This window comes from Boleophthalmus pectinirostris, unplaced genomic scaffold, assembly GCF_026225935.1.
Source record: "Boleophthalmus pectinirostris isolate CB_2022bp ecotype Guang Dong unplaced genomic scaffold, ASM2622593v1 HiC_scaffold_21, whole genome shotgun sequence".
In the NCBI taxonomy this organism is placed as follows: domain Eukaryota; kingdom Metazoa; phylum Chordata; class Actinopteri; order Gobiiformes; family Gobiidae; genus Boleophthalmus; species Boleophthalmus pectinirostris.
This window is the reverse complement of record NW_026571175.1, coordinates 10,407,903-10,424,773: the sequence shown is the minus strand read 5'-3', so window position 1 is coordinate 10,424,773 and position 16,871 is coordinate 10,407,903. Positions and strand designations below refer to the sequence as shown.

Here is a 16,871-nt window from a genome sequence, read left to right as displayed (position 1 = left end):
TTTTGGGTCTATACCGCGTAATGTATTTATGAGGTTGTTTTTGTTGTTTATTTTCTGAAATGTAAACTGAAACATACATTTTTACATTATATATACTTGAAGTGCATATGGTTTTCATGTTTTTATAATTATTCGTTTTGGTGGGATGGTACCTGTGGTAAATAAGTATCATCATTTTATATTAGTGACTGGCAGTTTGGAAAAAGTGGGGAAAAAATGTGGAACAAATAAAAATATAAAAAACTACTTATGCTATCAATATTGAAAAGTCTACTCAAAATGCAGTCACAATTTATGTACAAGGAATACATTTTACTGAATTTAGGGTTAGGGTTAAGTTTATTTTATTTTGTTTTATTTATTTAATTACCGTATTTTCGGACTATAAGTCCCACTTTTTTCATGGTTTGGGTGTTTCCTGCGACTTATACTCCGGTGCGACTTATATTAAAATTTCCAGACTGACAGCCTCTAGAGGGTGCTCTAGGCTTGTGTGTCGGTATCTGCTGCTACTATTACTCTTGTAGCACTGTCACTTCGCTCTACTGCGCATGTTTCCTGTAGAAAAAGTCGCTGTCTTGCTGCAAATAGTGAAATGGGCAGCCGAAAACAGTAATCGAGCAGCACAAAGAAAGTTTGGTGAAAGTGAGAAACTTGTGAGGGACTGGCGGAAAGCAGAAATGGAAAACACAGCTTCACGGGAACCAGGAGGGTGCACCATGTAACTTTCCTGGAAGTCACTGGATGAATCAACAAAGCTTGAACTTCAATGACAACCGAAATCATCCTGTTGGGATTCAGAAAGATCAGAATAATTCTAACTGGAACTGATGCTGAGTCTGACGACAGCTACGCAGAAGAAGCGGCGCTCTCTTTACATCATGGATCTATGGTTTACCTCCGGAGGTTGCACAGAAGTGACACCGAGGATGAAGAATTCAAAGGATTTAGTGGTTTGGAGTGAGATCATTAGTTTGGTAAAATTATGTTATGTTTATGTTATGTTTATACTATAATTATCTGAACAACTGTTAATATGTTACGTTAACATATTAATGCATATTCAGCCTGTTGTTCTTTATTCTATTGTTGTTATTACTATAACTTGACTTTCAAGATGAAATGTTGGTTCTTGGTCTCTGATTATATAAAATACATTTCCCCAAAAAGTGCAACATATAGTCCGGTGTGACTTATGTATGTTTTTTTTCTTCTTCATTGCGCATTTTTTGGCTGGTGCGACTTATACTCCTTATACTTATTTGATTTGGGATCAACAATGCAGTTATCACAGTGTTTATAGCCAAAAGACAGAGGAATTATTGGTAGAAATGGCAATATAAATACAGTAAATTTGTCAAAAGAATGAAATATCAAAATACCACTTAAAATCTCACACACTCATGTTTTCCTCTTTCTCAGCACGTTTCTTTTTTACAAACACAACAGTGTTAGTATTTAGTTGACGTCATTTATCTCAATGTCAACACAAATCTTTCTTGTTGTTTGTGGAGTGCTTTTAATTGTATTGTGCGTGAATAGATCAATAAGCTACTCGATACAGCCTTCTTATTGTATAGAAAAGAAAAAAATATGATGAAAGGGAAGTAATAACCTCAGATGACGTCATTGCTTTGTTGAGCGGCACTAAAAGCATGTTATGGATTGGCCTAGTTTTGCACACATGTTCATAATGGAAAACGTAACCATAAATCTATACTACGCATATATCATATCATATCAATATCATAATGTCTTCAGAGTCCTTTGTCTGACCAGCCAAGGCCATGTGCTTTTACAATACTTAAAGACCCTATACATCATTTTTCACATGTATGTTGTATTCTTGCCCCAGTGCTAAGAAATTTTCAGTTTGCACTTACCCCCCATCTCCACCCACTTGCAGTTGGTCTCGTACATGCTGCGTATGTGATAGTCCACCTCTAAAAAAATAAACATAATTGGATGTAGTTTAGCATTATTGCCTTTTTGCTGTATCCTTCTTTTTTATATATATATATGGAGCGTAATAATAGTACGTTAGTCATATAGTGATTTTCTAGATTGTCAAAGTCACTTTATAGTTTCATACATTATTCATTCACGCCACACTCAATGATGGTAAGATACTAAAGCACCATCTGCACCATCAGCACTATCACCCCCTCCGACCACCACCAGCACTCACTCACACACCACATCCATACTAGGCCATGTGGCTGAAGTGCCTTGCTTAATTGCACAACAACAGTTTTTTGCCTCTGGCACCCCCTGTGACACCTGCTATTCCCAGAGGTCTCCCATCCAAGTACTAACCAGGCCTGGCCTGCTTAGCTTCTGGTGTGACGAGATCAGGCTTTGACAAGGAGCTCTGGCCGTGAGTGTGTGTGTTGACATATGATGGTGCATTGGCAGGGTGGTCCTTGGGGGTTCATGTGACCTTTTGCAGACATAATGTTGTGAATGAACATGTGATTGTACTAAGACATTGGCTTTGTAAAGACACTCGTTCTTATGTGGATAGTAAATTTATGGCTTTGCTCTTGAAGATGAGTGCATGAAACTATTTCTTTGTTACTAATGGAGTCGCCTCGCCGCAGTTCTGACCAGTAACTTGGTCTGGTGGGTCACCTGCTTGTCTCCTTATTGTCATACTAACAACATATCATATTGTTGAACATGAAAAACAAAGCAATAACATAAGAGTCAAGCAGGTGTCAGACCCCTCCACCAGAAAATGTACATAGTACAGCTTTAAATTCCACCCCATGACACTGTACACTGTGGGGTCAGATTAGGTCTCCAGCGCATCTTTCCATCTGCATTTTTAAACACATGCTGCCTTCCACACGCACTTTCACCACAATAACTATCACTGAACAATATGAAAGGATGTGTACTTTAAAATGATCATTTCAAAGCTGGAGAGAGAATGACTATTGTGTACTCTGTCCATAAGATTGGCAGGCTGGCTACAGACTGTAGAGGGCTGGCAGAAATGCAGTTCAGAATTTTGTCAACTAAAACAACTCTTAACTACAAATGAGATAACTGTATTTTTCACTGCTCAGCTTTTAATGTTAAAAAACCTATCTTATTGGTTGTTTTTGAACCACTGTTAACACCATAGCTTGCTTTTGTTTAGTATAACTTAAAATCATTTGTTTGGAGAGACCACACCTCCAGCGAGCTTGAGTGTGCAATGCCTGTATACGCTGGCATATTGAAAATGAAGCCAGATTCATTCAAAAGTATCCATCCTTACTGTGACTGGGCCTCCTCTCCACAGATTGTTACCTGACCTGATGGCACCACCTGTTTGCCGTCATGAAGATATATACAAGCTTAATGCCATACTGTTGGACATTTCAGGTGAAGCACTGAGTCAAGTATTTAATTATTCGAACATTGTATCAAAATATTTCAATAAAGCGCATCAAACACATGACCACAAGTTACTGAGTATCACACTTATTTTCAAATCACACAGTACTCCGACTCCATTACCATTTAAAAGTGACTCTATTAACCCTGTCGAGGTCAAAGGTCACTGCAACAGGAACCCTAATGGAAGCTGATGTTCTGCCTGTATGCATGTCGTCATGTTATGGACGGGTAGGTCGCACATGTAGGTCAAATGTATGGAGTGATTAGTGTCAGCTTTAGCAGGGGACAGAACATGTGGACTTATCAGAGCGTCCTGCCTTTGGCACTGTGACTTTCACCAGGTAAACAGGTTTCTGTAATCATGCTTCTCTGGTGGTGTGAGGGTTTTGTTAATCTCAGTATGGAGAAATATTGTAAATGTAAATTTATTGAACAAAAGGTTTTATGAGGTTGTGGGTCAGTTTTATACAAATAGAACTAAAAACACATCTTAGAATAAAACTTCTTCTTCTTCTACTTCTTCAAACTTTGTCCAGTTGATCTGAAGTAGGCTATTAAAAGATTAATGAAGTAATTTGGGTAATTTTATCCGCTGAATCTCAACATCCTCCAGTGTGTTTGGCAACCTGTCCAGTGTGGGACGCCCACAGTGTGAGACTTTGAGAGCCTTCTGCAGGTTGTGAGCCAGGATCTTGGGGAGGAGGACCTGGCTGTTAACCTGGATAACACCATGATTGATATGTGTGTCACTCTGAATTGAGTTCTACACATTATCAGTCTGGAACGACTCACTGAAAGCGATCATGAAAAGGTGGAAAATTCATGCTAAAACTTTTGGTACATTCATTTGAGAGAAAAGTACAATATTCTGTATTTCTGCTCAAATAGGCTAAAGTGCGTTTGGGCGTTTCACCTTTGGTCTAAACTCAAACACAAAATGCTGCTCTGTGAATCGTCCAGTCACAGTCACTGGTGGCCCAGTCCCATTTTCAACAATGGGTAGCTGGGCCAAGTGGATACTCATGAGTTTGTGAACTCACAAATATTGTAAGAATTCATCTTGCTACACAAGGTTACCTATCTGTTGGATGATTGGATGATGATCTCAGTTCTGGAGCATAGACTGAACATTTGGCATCTAATCTCCAGTCTAATCTCCACTATGCAAGACACTTCACCCACCTCATCAGTTTGAAAGATGTGAGCTGGAGTGGTGTTTGCCTCAGGGCAAGTGTGACTGGGAGTCTGACTGAAGAGTGGATGAAAAATGCACCCTAACAACTTGGAGAGACAAATAAATCCTAATAAACACCTGCTGTGTGTGAGATTAGTCCTCTTAGAACTTTTGATCTATTTGGATCTCCAGAAGATGTACTATAATGACTGTAGCTGTTTTGAAAGACACAAACAAGTCTAAGCTCAGAATGTGACTGTGTGTTGGTTTGTATGAGCCTTTATAATGATCAGAACAACAGAGTGGACATATTCAAACACAGTTCTCTCACATGCTCAGAGCCCCGGGCCTCAAACACTGTTATTCTCAAGTGTGACTTTACACCTTCTGTGACCCGTCCCTTCTCTTATCATCAACATGTTTTCATTACTGTTATTGGTTGTCACAAAGATCATTATGAATTACTCAGGTTGTTAAAATAGGCTACATTCAGACATATTGGTTGCAACCAAGCAAAGTTTATTTATACAGCATTTTTCACTGTCAAGAAAGTCACGAATTTTAAACACATAATAAATACACATTTATAATAGTCAATACAACAATATAGCAGCCCCTAAAAACTACTGCACCCTAAAACGCTTGACACAAATAAGAGTGTTTGGAGTTGGCTTTTGAAGACATCAACAGATTCCAGTGAACACAAGGAGAGTGGGAGATCATTCCAAAGCCTGGGAGCATCAGCCTGAAAGGATCAGTCTTGGAAGGATTGGTGTGAGGAAACGCAGGTTCTGATCCAGAGGCCTCAAAGTACGAGAGGAGGCATAGAGTTGGATCCGATCACTGTTGTAAGAAGGAGCCTGATAATGCAAGGCTCTGAAAGTCAGCACCAACATTTTTAATGGCATATAACCTTCTTGTTACGTACTGTGTATATTGTATGTGTGGAAGTTTGAATAAGGCAAAAGGCAGTAGTTTCAAAGTTGGTTATTTGCATGAGATTTTTTGCAGTCTTATTAAGGTTAAAAAGGCTATACCACCTTTTTTTTTTGTGATAAAGTTTTTTTTTTTTTTGTTTAGCTCCAGTATAGACATATTGTAAAATCAGCTCAGTCTCTGTGTGCTGTCTGCATCTCGTAATAGAGCACTTTTATTGTCTGCAAACCAGGAAGTAAAGTCAGTGCTAGGTGTTGCATTACTGTCAATCTATGGTAGAATCATTTGGATGATTTCAGCCCTGGAATTTCTAATCTCTACTGAACAAAAGGTAGCAGTTAACTTGAAAATTAATATTACAGAGAGTACCCTTAATAAATTGTTGCTTTTGTATGTTTTAAGTTCACGTTTTTCCTAGCTGAATGAAACAAAATCAATGTTAACGCTTGTGCATCCCCATAATAAACAAAACCCACTTCTGCCACCTCCACAATTCTCTTCAGCTCAAGTAGGCCACTATTTACACAGCCTATACCCTCAAATACAATCACTCTGTTTAGCGCTCTCCAACCCTCTTCAGTGAACAGAAAGGCCAGGCTAAAGTAGGCCAGGGGATCTGACCGGGGGGGTGGTTGCGGTGTCAAGGGGGCTCAAGAGGGGCCTCCGAACCCTGGATCCCTCTAAGCGACCGTGTACATGTGATATAATACTGCACTGGCCTGGTTAACTGCGGCATGCGTTGAGTCATAAGCTGGAGCATGTATGGAGCCCCCTGCTGTGAGGCTTCAAAGAGGAAACTAATAGAGGAAAGACCCATATAGAAAAGATGAGATTTGGAGTTCGAACAAAGTGGCACGCTTCTCAAGGTTCTGTTGTTTTTCATGGGTTATATATAGAGCTATAGGGGTGAAATGTCTCTGAGAAGTGGGGAGATACTTAGATGAAGTTGGTGTTTGATGAGGATTTGGAAAAAAAATGAGGTTCTTCTCTTGTAGTTAAAGTTAAAGGAGATGTCGTTATGGGTCCCATGTTCTGCTGTTTTGTGTTGTAATGTTTTTTCCTTATCAAAAGCAAACCTGGAGTTGTGTTTTAGTAATACAGGAAGTGCTCCACTGTGTTTTTGATCTGCACACACCTTCACTAGGATTATTTGTGGAATTTCAGATCAGGAATTGCTTGAAAACTACCGCCTCATGACATCACAAGGTAGAACTGAGCTTTTTGAGCTTTGGAGATGTAGACATATAATAAAGGATTACTCAAACATGTGTGAATGAAACAAAACACAACTCCAAATATGTTTTTTAGGAAGTAACCTTATAATATGGCTAAAGAGTCAGTTTTGTGGACAGTAATGTCATGCTGAACATATGAAATACTATTTATTATTACATTTAAAGACGCACTATGTAACTTTTCTGGTGGAGGGCAAGTCTTCTATTTGTCTCCATGCAGATGTTTGGCATTGACTGGAATGTTCCACTGTATGGCATTAATCATTTTTTATCTACATTCATTCAATTGTAGGTGTTTCTATAGTAAAACAAAAAATATATATATTCTTACTGTGAGTGGGTCTGTCCATCCACAGATCTGACCTGACCAGATGGCGCCCCCTGCTTGTCTCCATGACGATGTAAGCTTGATGCCATACGGTGGAATTCTCTAAATAAAGCATCGACATCTCCATGGAGACAAAGAGCTGACAGACTCTCCACCTTTAATGTACCCCCACCTCTCAACGTCATTCACTGGAAATTCACAATTTTAAAATGTAAAAAATTAAAAACCACAAATAAGGAGTCGAAAAAGTTCTGAATAATGATATAGGGCTGTGAAATCAATAGATGAGAAGCAGTGTAATAGGTCATGAATTGTAGTTTACTAAAAAGTTCTGCATCTCACAGGTTTGATCCCTACTATGCTCATTGCTGTTGTGTCATTGAGCAAGACACTTCACCCTCTTTGCCTCCGTTGTATGCACCCTCAAGAATTTGAATGCTTGCAAGGTTGCCATATAATATGAGACCCAGCTGAAGTATCTTAAAAGTCCTATATTACCAAACATGGATTCTTGTGAGCTTTAAGCCATGTTATAATGCTGTTTTCCGTTTGAGAGAAGAACCTACATTCAGCATTTGTGTGTTAAACATGTGAAAACAAAACTCTGAGTATGTTTTTAATGAGGAAACAACATTATAACAGACCAGAAAATAGGTTAATGTAAGCCCCTTAAATAAGAGTGGTAAATAAAGCTTACAAGGCTACAAGTTTGCAATGTGTTTTGTCACACATTTGGAACTTATGGACCAATTTACCCGTCTCAGACTGCCATGTCGAAACTTTTATTTGTTTGTTTCCAGCTGTGAGGAATGATCGCAACAAGAAGAAAAAGGAGAGCCCTAAAGCCGAGCTGGGGGAGAGCTACGAGCTGAGCGCAGAGCTGGAGAACATCATCGAGAAGATCCGAAAAGCCCACCAAGAAACCTTTCCCTCCCTGTGCCAGCTGGGCAAGTACACCACGGTAAGAACCAGATAACTGTAATGGCACACCTTTACCATCACTAACAGGGAGACAGACTTTTTGTGTTGTTGGGGTCCATCATTGGTTCAATGTTGGTCTGGTTTAGACTAGTGTTACCATTAGGGCCTTGACCGATATGGATTTTGTTGCGGCCGATATGATACTGATAAAATGGGAGTTGGAGCTGCCGATAGCCGATATAAAAGCTGATATATTTAGTGATGTAAAAATTCACTGTAAATCTTCAATTGATTATAAAACTTAGGTCTGGCTCTACTGGATTTTAAATTGGGTTTGTTTAGGCTACATATACTATATTGTTATTTTGCCTCTTTACGTCATATTTAAAGACAGTAGATCGGCCTAATGGCATTTTTGCATGACAATCTAGCCTGTAAACAAAGTAAGTAAACTACCGCGATTAGCCTTTAGCGGTAAATGCATGCTTGCCGCGGTAATTAATTATATGAGTAAATGCGGATCATTCACACCTCTATTCACAGCTCATCTACATATCAATGCGTGTCCAGTAACATGTGTACAGCCACTATAGTCACTTTACAATAGGCCAGTGTAAGAGAAAATAGGCTGTTTATGCGTGGGAGATAACAACAGCGAAGCGCTAACCCAAAACATGCAACATAGGTCTCCAGGAAGAACAGTTGATAGCCAAGGTCAATTAAATCAATCAATCAATCAATGAACCTGCCCAGGGACTACAGGTGGAAATTAGCACTGGTGCTACAACCTGGTACAATGCATCTCTCCTGTTAAGGTTAATGTAAAAATTGTGCGCTGTCCCTGTCTCATTAAATAAAATAAGTTAAAAAAAAAAAAAAACATGAGAAAGAATGAAAAGCAGCTTCAAAACTGACACATTTGCAACATTCACCACTCACACAGGCTCCTGTCAGATCACAAGTCTTCACTAATAAGTTTATAAGTTAAAAACAAGCAATAGTTTTGTTGCTGACCTAAACTGAGCTGAAATTCACTTTTATTTATAGTGAGTGTGGATCTTGTGGATCTTGTAGACAAATGCACATGAGTGATGTGACTTTGGGGGTGCGTTCAGGTGCAGTACGGCATCACAGACACAAATTACACCACATAAATATAAATACGGCACCACATATTAGGACATTTATCTGTCTGGAAATTGGATTAAATGAACATAATACAGAGAGCCAAGCTTTATAACGAGGTATAACATGCCAACGTGAACTATCGACCCAGATCGCCAAGATTTCGGCCAATAATCGATATGCCTCCAAGTGCCTGTATCGGCCAATAATATTGATAAGATATATCGGTCAGGCCCTAGTTGTCATGATACTAACATTTCAAAATTGATTTCAATAAGGAATAGACTACTCACTACTGATTTTGATACTGCAATTATAATAAAAAACATGATTTCTTTAAAGAATAGAATGTAATTTTCAACTTAAAATCATAGTACTTTCTTTTATATTATGGGTTTATGTGTGGTTTTATATCTGTGAGATTCAGTTATTCTTATTTGTCTCCATGGAAACATTACAGGCCAGATCTGTGTAGAGCTGACCCCGCTAAAATGAATGTATATTTTTGAAGGTAACACCTGAAATAGAATGATTACATGACAGAAGGTTTATGGTGGGATATTACAGGTAAAGCATCTCCATGGCGACAAGCAGGCAATAGACCCAACACTTGAAAAGTTACACAGTCCACCTTTAACGCTGCTTTGATGCTTCTAGAACTCTAAAATCTAAGAACAAATACACACACAAAAAAGATTATTCTAAGTTCAAGCATGACCCATCCCTTTCTACTTCTCCCGCTGCCGAACTGACATGTCAAGAGCAGTCGAAACGCTGCTAATCCAACTATAGCATCTTTATTCAGGAATCAAAGGCGGCCTTAAAGCTGTCAGTTAGCCGTTAGCCGCTGGAGTGTAACATTTTGCGGAGCTTTGTGTCATGAGAGCTGTCACTTTGAAGGCTTTATTCCCTATATCCCCCAACCCCTCAGACTAACGGCCCGTGGATGCGTACAGGGCCAGGGGAGGGTAACGCTGGTGGGACCTTGGAGCAGATTCGGTTAGTCCAATATTCCACTCGTAGATATGCACATGTTCCCAGCAGGGTTCTTCACTGTTCCATGCAGAAGTCAATGTCATTCAAATGTCAAAACTATGAAATGTTGTATCTTTTATTAATAGCGTGTGGAGGACGAAATATATTACAATAAATGAGCTGGTTTTGTTAAAGTTTGAGTCAAAATTCAAAGTTGGGGAGCACTTACGCATACATGAATAGCTTTTTGAGATATTTGTACTTCTCTGAATAGTTTCCAGAGATCTTAAGGCTACTTTTACTTCTACTTCAGTATAACAGACTCTTACATAAGTAAAAGTTTTGGTTCCTTTGCACTGTGAGTAAGTTTTCACACTGCCAGATGTTGTGACACTTGTATTAGTTTGTCAGTTCATATTTCAGTCTTTCTGTCAAGTCTTTTGGAAATGTTTGAAACCTGAACTTTGAACAGAATTCTATTAAAACATAAATCGCAAATCTAATCACAGTGCTTGTCAGAAAAATCGCAATTAGATATTTTTTTCTCCAAATCTTTCAGCCCCAGTTGGCACTTATCAAGACATTTCCAAATATTATTTATGAATGCAGCTCAGATTGCGCTCAAAGCACTGCAGAAGAGACTGTGAAGGTGCAGTAGAGATAGCAGAGAGAAGTTCATACCATTGGGAGTCTATTTTCCAAATGTTTTTCTATGGTTAACTATTGCGCAAACTTGTAGTCCCGTGAGAGCTGCTTTCAAAGGCTGTGGTTTCAAGAGCTCGGTAGTGCTCAGTTTTTCATGTGAGTTACACTTTGCAAGAATACTAGTCCAACACAGCAGTCGCAGTAGCTCTATGGGCTATAATGTGGTGCGATAATATCTGTTGTAAATATAAATAATAGTTTCAAGAAGTAATTTGAGAAGAAAAGTAAAAAAATATGTTGAACATTACAGGAAGTAGAGAGTTTTTAGAGAGTCTCATACTGTTGTCACACTGGGAGAATTCAGCCCAAAAGTTCAGCACAATTTACACACAAGAAACAAATTATTCTGATATTTTAAATATTAAGTCTACAAAATTGAGGTATTTTCTTATCTTTTTATTTGTCAAGTAATTTCTGTGTACACTGAAGGAGTTTTGGAAAGTGTAGAACCAGGTAACACTTACCTAGTGCAGGGGTCTGCAACCTTTTTACTCTAGTGAGCTACCTTTATAAACAGGATATCCCCAGGTTTGACAACCCCAAATTTAAGACTTTTTAAAGACCTTTTTAAGACCACTTTAATGAAGTTTTGAACCACTTCATTAAATGCTTCTTACTCGTTGTGTTAGTACTTTTGTGTTATCCATAGGGTGTAAATGTCCTGGCTCCAAGTTTATATCCCATTAAATTGTGTTGAAACTGCACATCTACAATGCTGCAATAGAATATAAAATAAACATAGATTTTGTTTGTAATATCAAGTTAAAAGCCCATTAACTTCATGTACACTTATAAACGTCATGTGTCGTTACACCCAGTGACCTCTAGGTGGCCTGAATCCAAGTTTCTATCCCATAAAACTGTCACATATAAAATCCCAGAAGCTTATTTTTAGTGTAGATTTGACATTCTCTCTTCTGACGTGTTCACAACAGCAGTGATGGACAGCAGGTCTGACAGATGAGTTACATATACATTACAGGCTGCGCAGTGGCCATTGATTGACAGCACTGCTGCAAAACTTCTGTAGGGAGTAGTGTCTCCTGATAGCTGTCAATCATGTGGAATATAATGTTTTACAAAGAAACTAATCCACAGAGAGGAGACGGAGAATGTGCAGGTGGAATCATTCATTGTCTGACAGGGGTAAAATGCCAACTTTATCTCCTGAGTGTAGGTAGTAGTCTCAAACAACACAATAGTTCAGTTTGTATGCATGCTAAAGGGCCCATATTACTCTGTTTTGAGTTCTGTTATAATGTTCTTTCCTCATCAAAAACATACTCGGAGCTGTGTTTCATTTCATTCATACATGTTGTTAACACACTAATCCTGCACATTTACACTGTGTTCTTCTTTTAAACAGAAAACACTTGTGATGTCATGTGGTAATACAGGAAGTGCTCCACTGTGTTTTTAAACTCCACACACCTTCACTTGAGTCATTTTGAGCTTTGAGGATGTAGACAGACTAATAATAAAGAGTTAAACGTGTGAAACAAAACACAACTCCAGGTATTTTTTGATGAGTTAACAACATTATAACATGGCCTAAATCTCACAAGAGTCAATTTTGTGTCATATAAGACCTTTAAGATTTATATTTTAGATCATCCAACAATGGTCGATGTGGAATGACCATGGTCTAGTCTAGTGGGTTAAGCATAACACATTAACAAAAGCATTTTCCAGAGCGTATTATTAAAAAAAAAAAAAAAAAAAAAAAAAAAAAAACTATGAGGGGCTTAAAGACGTTCAGGGCCGTCTAATAAATTAGGCTTAGCTCTATAATTGTGTGCTAATAACAACTGCTAATATAAGCATACAACTACACTTTTACAGATATAGATAAACACCAACTCATTTATTAGAGGAATTAGTTTTGAATTTTGAATGATTTGAAACATTTCCTTAGCAAAGCCCCCAAGCAAAGTTCTGCATTTACATGCACTGATGTCCAGTTGAAATCGGAGCAAGCCAGAAATGAACTTATTTCTTTCCTTGCATACAGTGGTGGAAAGAGTGCTACAAATTTGTACTCGAGTAAAAAGTATTATTATGTGGCTAAATATGTACTCAATTAGAGCTTCCAAAATTGTAATCCAAAATTGTACTTAAATAAAAAGTAAAAAGTACACATGAAAAATACTGAGAGTCCGAGTTAGTTACTTTACTGATTTTATTTTTTTTGTAGCATTAGGTCAATATTTTATATAAATGAAACAGTAAAAAGCTGAATTTCAGTACTCATATGATTTTTAAATGTAATTAATTAGAATTACTTGCCTAGAATTATACTCAATTACAAGTACAAATCTGAGTATCTACTCAAAAAGTACAATTACTTTAAAAAATTTACTCATTTTCAATAGAGCATGGAAACCTGACCGAAGTCTGACGGGACGGGTCTGGACAAATATTTAGAACTTATCTTCGGGCTCGGGTCAGACTCGGCACATCAGCGCGTTTCCTGCCTACAGTAAAACAATTTGAGTGAGTAGTAAAGTCTTCTCATTATTTTCTCTATATCCCAAGTTTACATTTTGCGTCTCTGTGTCCGTTAGAGGCCACACAAACAATATCCTATGTGTGTCATTAGCAGGCCTATGAAAATACTGTGATTTTAATTGTGTCAGGTTTGGACACAAATATCTGAATGCCTATCAGGTCGGATTCGATCACTACTTTGTCAGACATTGGCCGAGCTCGGACAAAAAAATTCAGCCTGATCCACACCCTAATTTACAGTAACCTGAGTAACCTGAAAGTAACTAATTTGTAATTAGTTACTTTCCATCCCAAACATAAATGGAAGTTAGTATGCCTACATTATTTAAAAAATAAAATAAAATAAAAAAATACAAATACTGATATCTGTATTTTTTTATACAGTTGGATATTAGTGTGTTCCCCATGCCCTCCGGCATGTCTCGAGCCTGAACCAAACATGATTGTCCAATCAGATTTCTTTATTTCAGTGACACATGTGAAACAAAGGAGCTCATTAGTCATCAATTATTTACATACAAAATTACATTTCTCTCGCCTCAGACTGACAGAGTTTAGTGCTCCGCTTACTGATTCTACAGAAATCCACTATGTTTTTCAGTCTTTATGATATATTTTTTTCCTTTTGTTTTTCCTCAAAAGCAGCCATATTTGTTTTTATAGACAATGCATGCCAGTGATTGGCTAAACCACCTGTCAATCACACCCATATGAACTCGAGGAGAATCAACAGTGACCAGACTCATGTCTTCATAAAGTATTGAAGTGTGTATTCTGGATCCCAGGCAACACATTTGGTCAAATAAAAACGATCCAGTCTGTACTCTGTATTCTCAATAGCACTGTAACAGAGCGGGGTTGCTAAAGCTGCAAAAATAACAAACAGAATCATGGGAGAAAAATAATGACAAAGTACAGTTAGCTTTCCTCTCCCTCCACACTCACACTGTACATGCTCTTTTCAATCCCCACACAAAAGCACCTAATCAGTCTAAGCCCTCTCCACTCCTCCCTCTCCCCAGACGCCTCCCTCATTCCACCAAATAAACAGCCTTTACTGAGACCAAATCCTAGCCTCTGAAAATACCCCCTCATAATCACAATAATAACTTGAATATTGCGCCGGCTATGATAGGATTTTTTTGTTGCTGTTTGTCAGAGTGGCTTAATCTGGATCACTGGTAATTATGCTCATCCACAGTCTGTGAGAAATTCCTTATTATTCCGGAATCGTCAGAAACACAAGAGGAGATCCCCCAACCGGAGATTAGGTTAAAGCTCCAATTATAGTGTGAAATATTCCAATCGGAGTCAGTGGTGATTTACGGGTTCAGATGGAGTGTATATGGAGAAGCTTATGGGTCCACAATATGAGGAGGGATGCTGACAGTGACGGGGATAAAAAACCAGGCTGGCACTAAGAGGAGGACTAAGTATCGCACTGTCCGAGGCCTACATCAGGAATATCAGTCGGATTTAGGTGCTTTGTCTAAGCTTAAAGGAAACATATAAGGGGCCATAGGGTTATTTTAATTATCATAGGAATCTCACAAAAAATACCTGCATTTGCTTTAGTTAATTCATAAATTAGTACCTTAAGCGTGAATTTACCTGACTAGCCTGACAAAACTCTATAAAGATGAATGGATCTGGAGCTGTAACATGTCTCTCTGTTTGCACATGTTGTGATTGACAGGTAGATTAATCAGAAAGACACATGCTCCGTTCACATCAAAAGCAAACATGATGGTTTTCACATTAAAAAGTTGAAAAAAACAACAGAAGACCAAGGAACAGGGCAGGTTTTATTAAATTTTTCTGAATGTTACGTGAAAGTTGGAGAGGAGGTGTCTTCTGAGACATGTGCTACAAATTACCGTCTGCGGTTGGATTGTCTCAAGTTTGGACAGAGGATTTTCATGCTCTATGGTCTGGTTCCAGTCATGGATCTATTAAAATAACTGGATAGGGTATTGCTGCTTGTAGCTGTCTTGAGTTGGTGTTGTGGCCACTCACTGGAACTTCAGTGAAAATAATCGCTTCTGCCCAGAAAGGATTTTTCTCATAGAGCACAAAGTAATCACAAACTGCTCGTGTCCGGCTGACAGGGCACCTAAAGCTTTCAAAAATATCGGATTTTGTGGTGATTTTCACCAATTTTTAGATGATAAGCTTTTTCTCAAAGTCCTTCAGTTGTCTTAAAAACAGCTGTTTAACCTTTAACTCCGGCTCCTTTCTAGCTCCTCTCGCTCTGATTGGTCATAGCGATCACGTGATACACAAGGCTGCGCTCCTTGTGGATGCTCACGGTCATTCACATGTGCCCGCGGGAGAACAGAGCACTACTGCGCATGGCTAATCTGGAGACATACGCCACTGGGCTCAGGCTACTGACTTGAATAAGTGGCCAGGTTTAGACTTCGGGGCGTGGTTGCAATCCCTTTTTGAACTCTAACAGGATGTAGAAGGGACTGGCTGGTCAGGCAAATCCTGAATATTAAATGTATCTCCATGTCAAGAGTTCTAAATGCTCTGATCCAGCAGAAGATGTCATGAAGTGTATCCTAATCATTAAGTGCTTCTCTGTGCTTTTAAAGTCAATGTACCTTCACCTGCTCAGTGACGGATTTAAATTTTCTTCACTCAAAAATTAGCTAGTTTTTGGCAAGGTATTATTTGTTGCAGGTCATGCTTAAAGGTAGCGTTTTTAGTTTTTAACCTTATAAACAAGTAAAAACCATGACCTGTCCTTCTATCATTTTAATTTATAGCCGAATTGCTCAATTGCCTTCATTATCTTGTTCTAATAAGTTGCAGACTTTTTTCTGTAGACCTAGGCTACTTTTAATTACTACATTATCCTTGATTTTAAAGATTCCATTTCAGCCTATTTATTATGCAAGTTTAGCTGCTTATTACATATACATGCAATTCCCAGACAAGTGTTGGGGGAAAAAATGTATAGCTGTATTGATTAGGGCAAGGCTACCAGAGCATGCAGGCCTGCATCTGGAGCTAAACTCGCAGATGCATGAATATCTTTAAGAAGTAAATCTGACATTACACCACATTAAAGCCTCACTCACACTTGCTTTCAATTCTCTGTTTACAGCCACCACACTGAAACTTTTAACCATTTAAAACATTAAGTACTTGTTTTGATTTGTTGATTACCATAGTAACGGTACAAATATTTCTTCTCAGTGGAACCTATGAATAACTGTAGTGTAAAGGTTCATGTAGGCCTACGCTTAAGCCCTGTTCCTTGTTTGTCTACCTTGCCATGATATTCTCCAATGCCACAACTCGTTCCATTTATCCGGATAAATGTTCCACAATCAAATTAGAATTCCCCAGCAACTTCCTTGTTCCTCTTTATTGAATTACGGGGCTTGTGTAATTGACTGAAATTGCGAGATGGGGACTCAGAAGAAAGACAGAAAAAAACAAGAATTATTCCCCTACGCTAACTCTCCTGTGCAGCCAGAGGGAGGCACAAGATGAGTTGCTTTAATATTAGCCGCCACCGCTAGCCCACGTTTTGCGCTAACATTTTATCACGTCTACACCTCTCCGT

General features: G+C 38.5%; 1 protein-coding gene across 2 annotated transcripts in view; it reads left to right on the top strand.

Moving 5' to 3' along the window:
• LOC110153769 (retinoic acid receptor beta) overlaps window positions 1–16,871 on the top strand; it is a 165,450-nt gene that overhangs the window by 126,370 nt on the left and 22,209 nt on the right. For both annotated transcript variants that reach the window (XM_020917690.2, XM_055157226.1), the window contains exon 4: window positions 7,861–8,021. In XM_020917690.2, coding sequence (XP_020773349.2) covers window positions 7,861–8,021 — 161 coding nt within the window. The remainder of the gene's footprint in view (window positions 1–7,860; window positions 8,022–16,871) is intronic.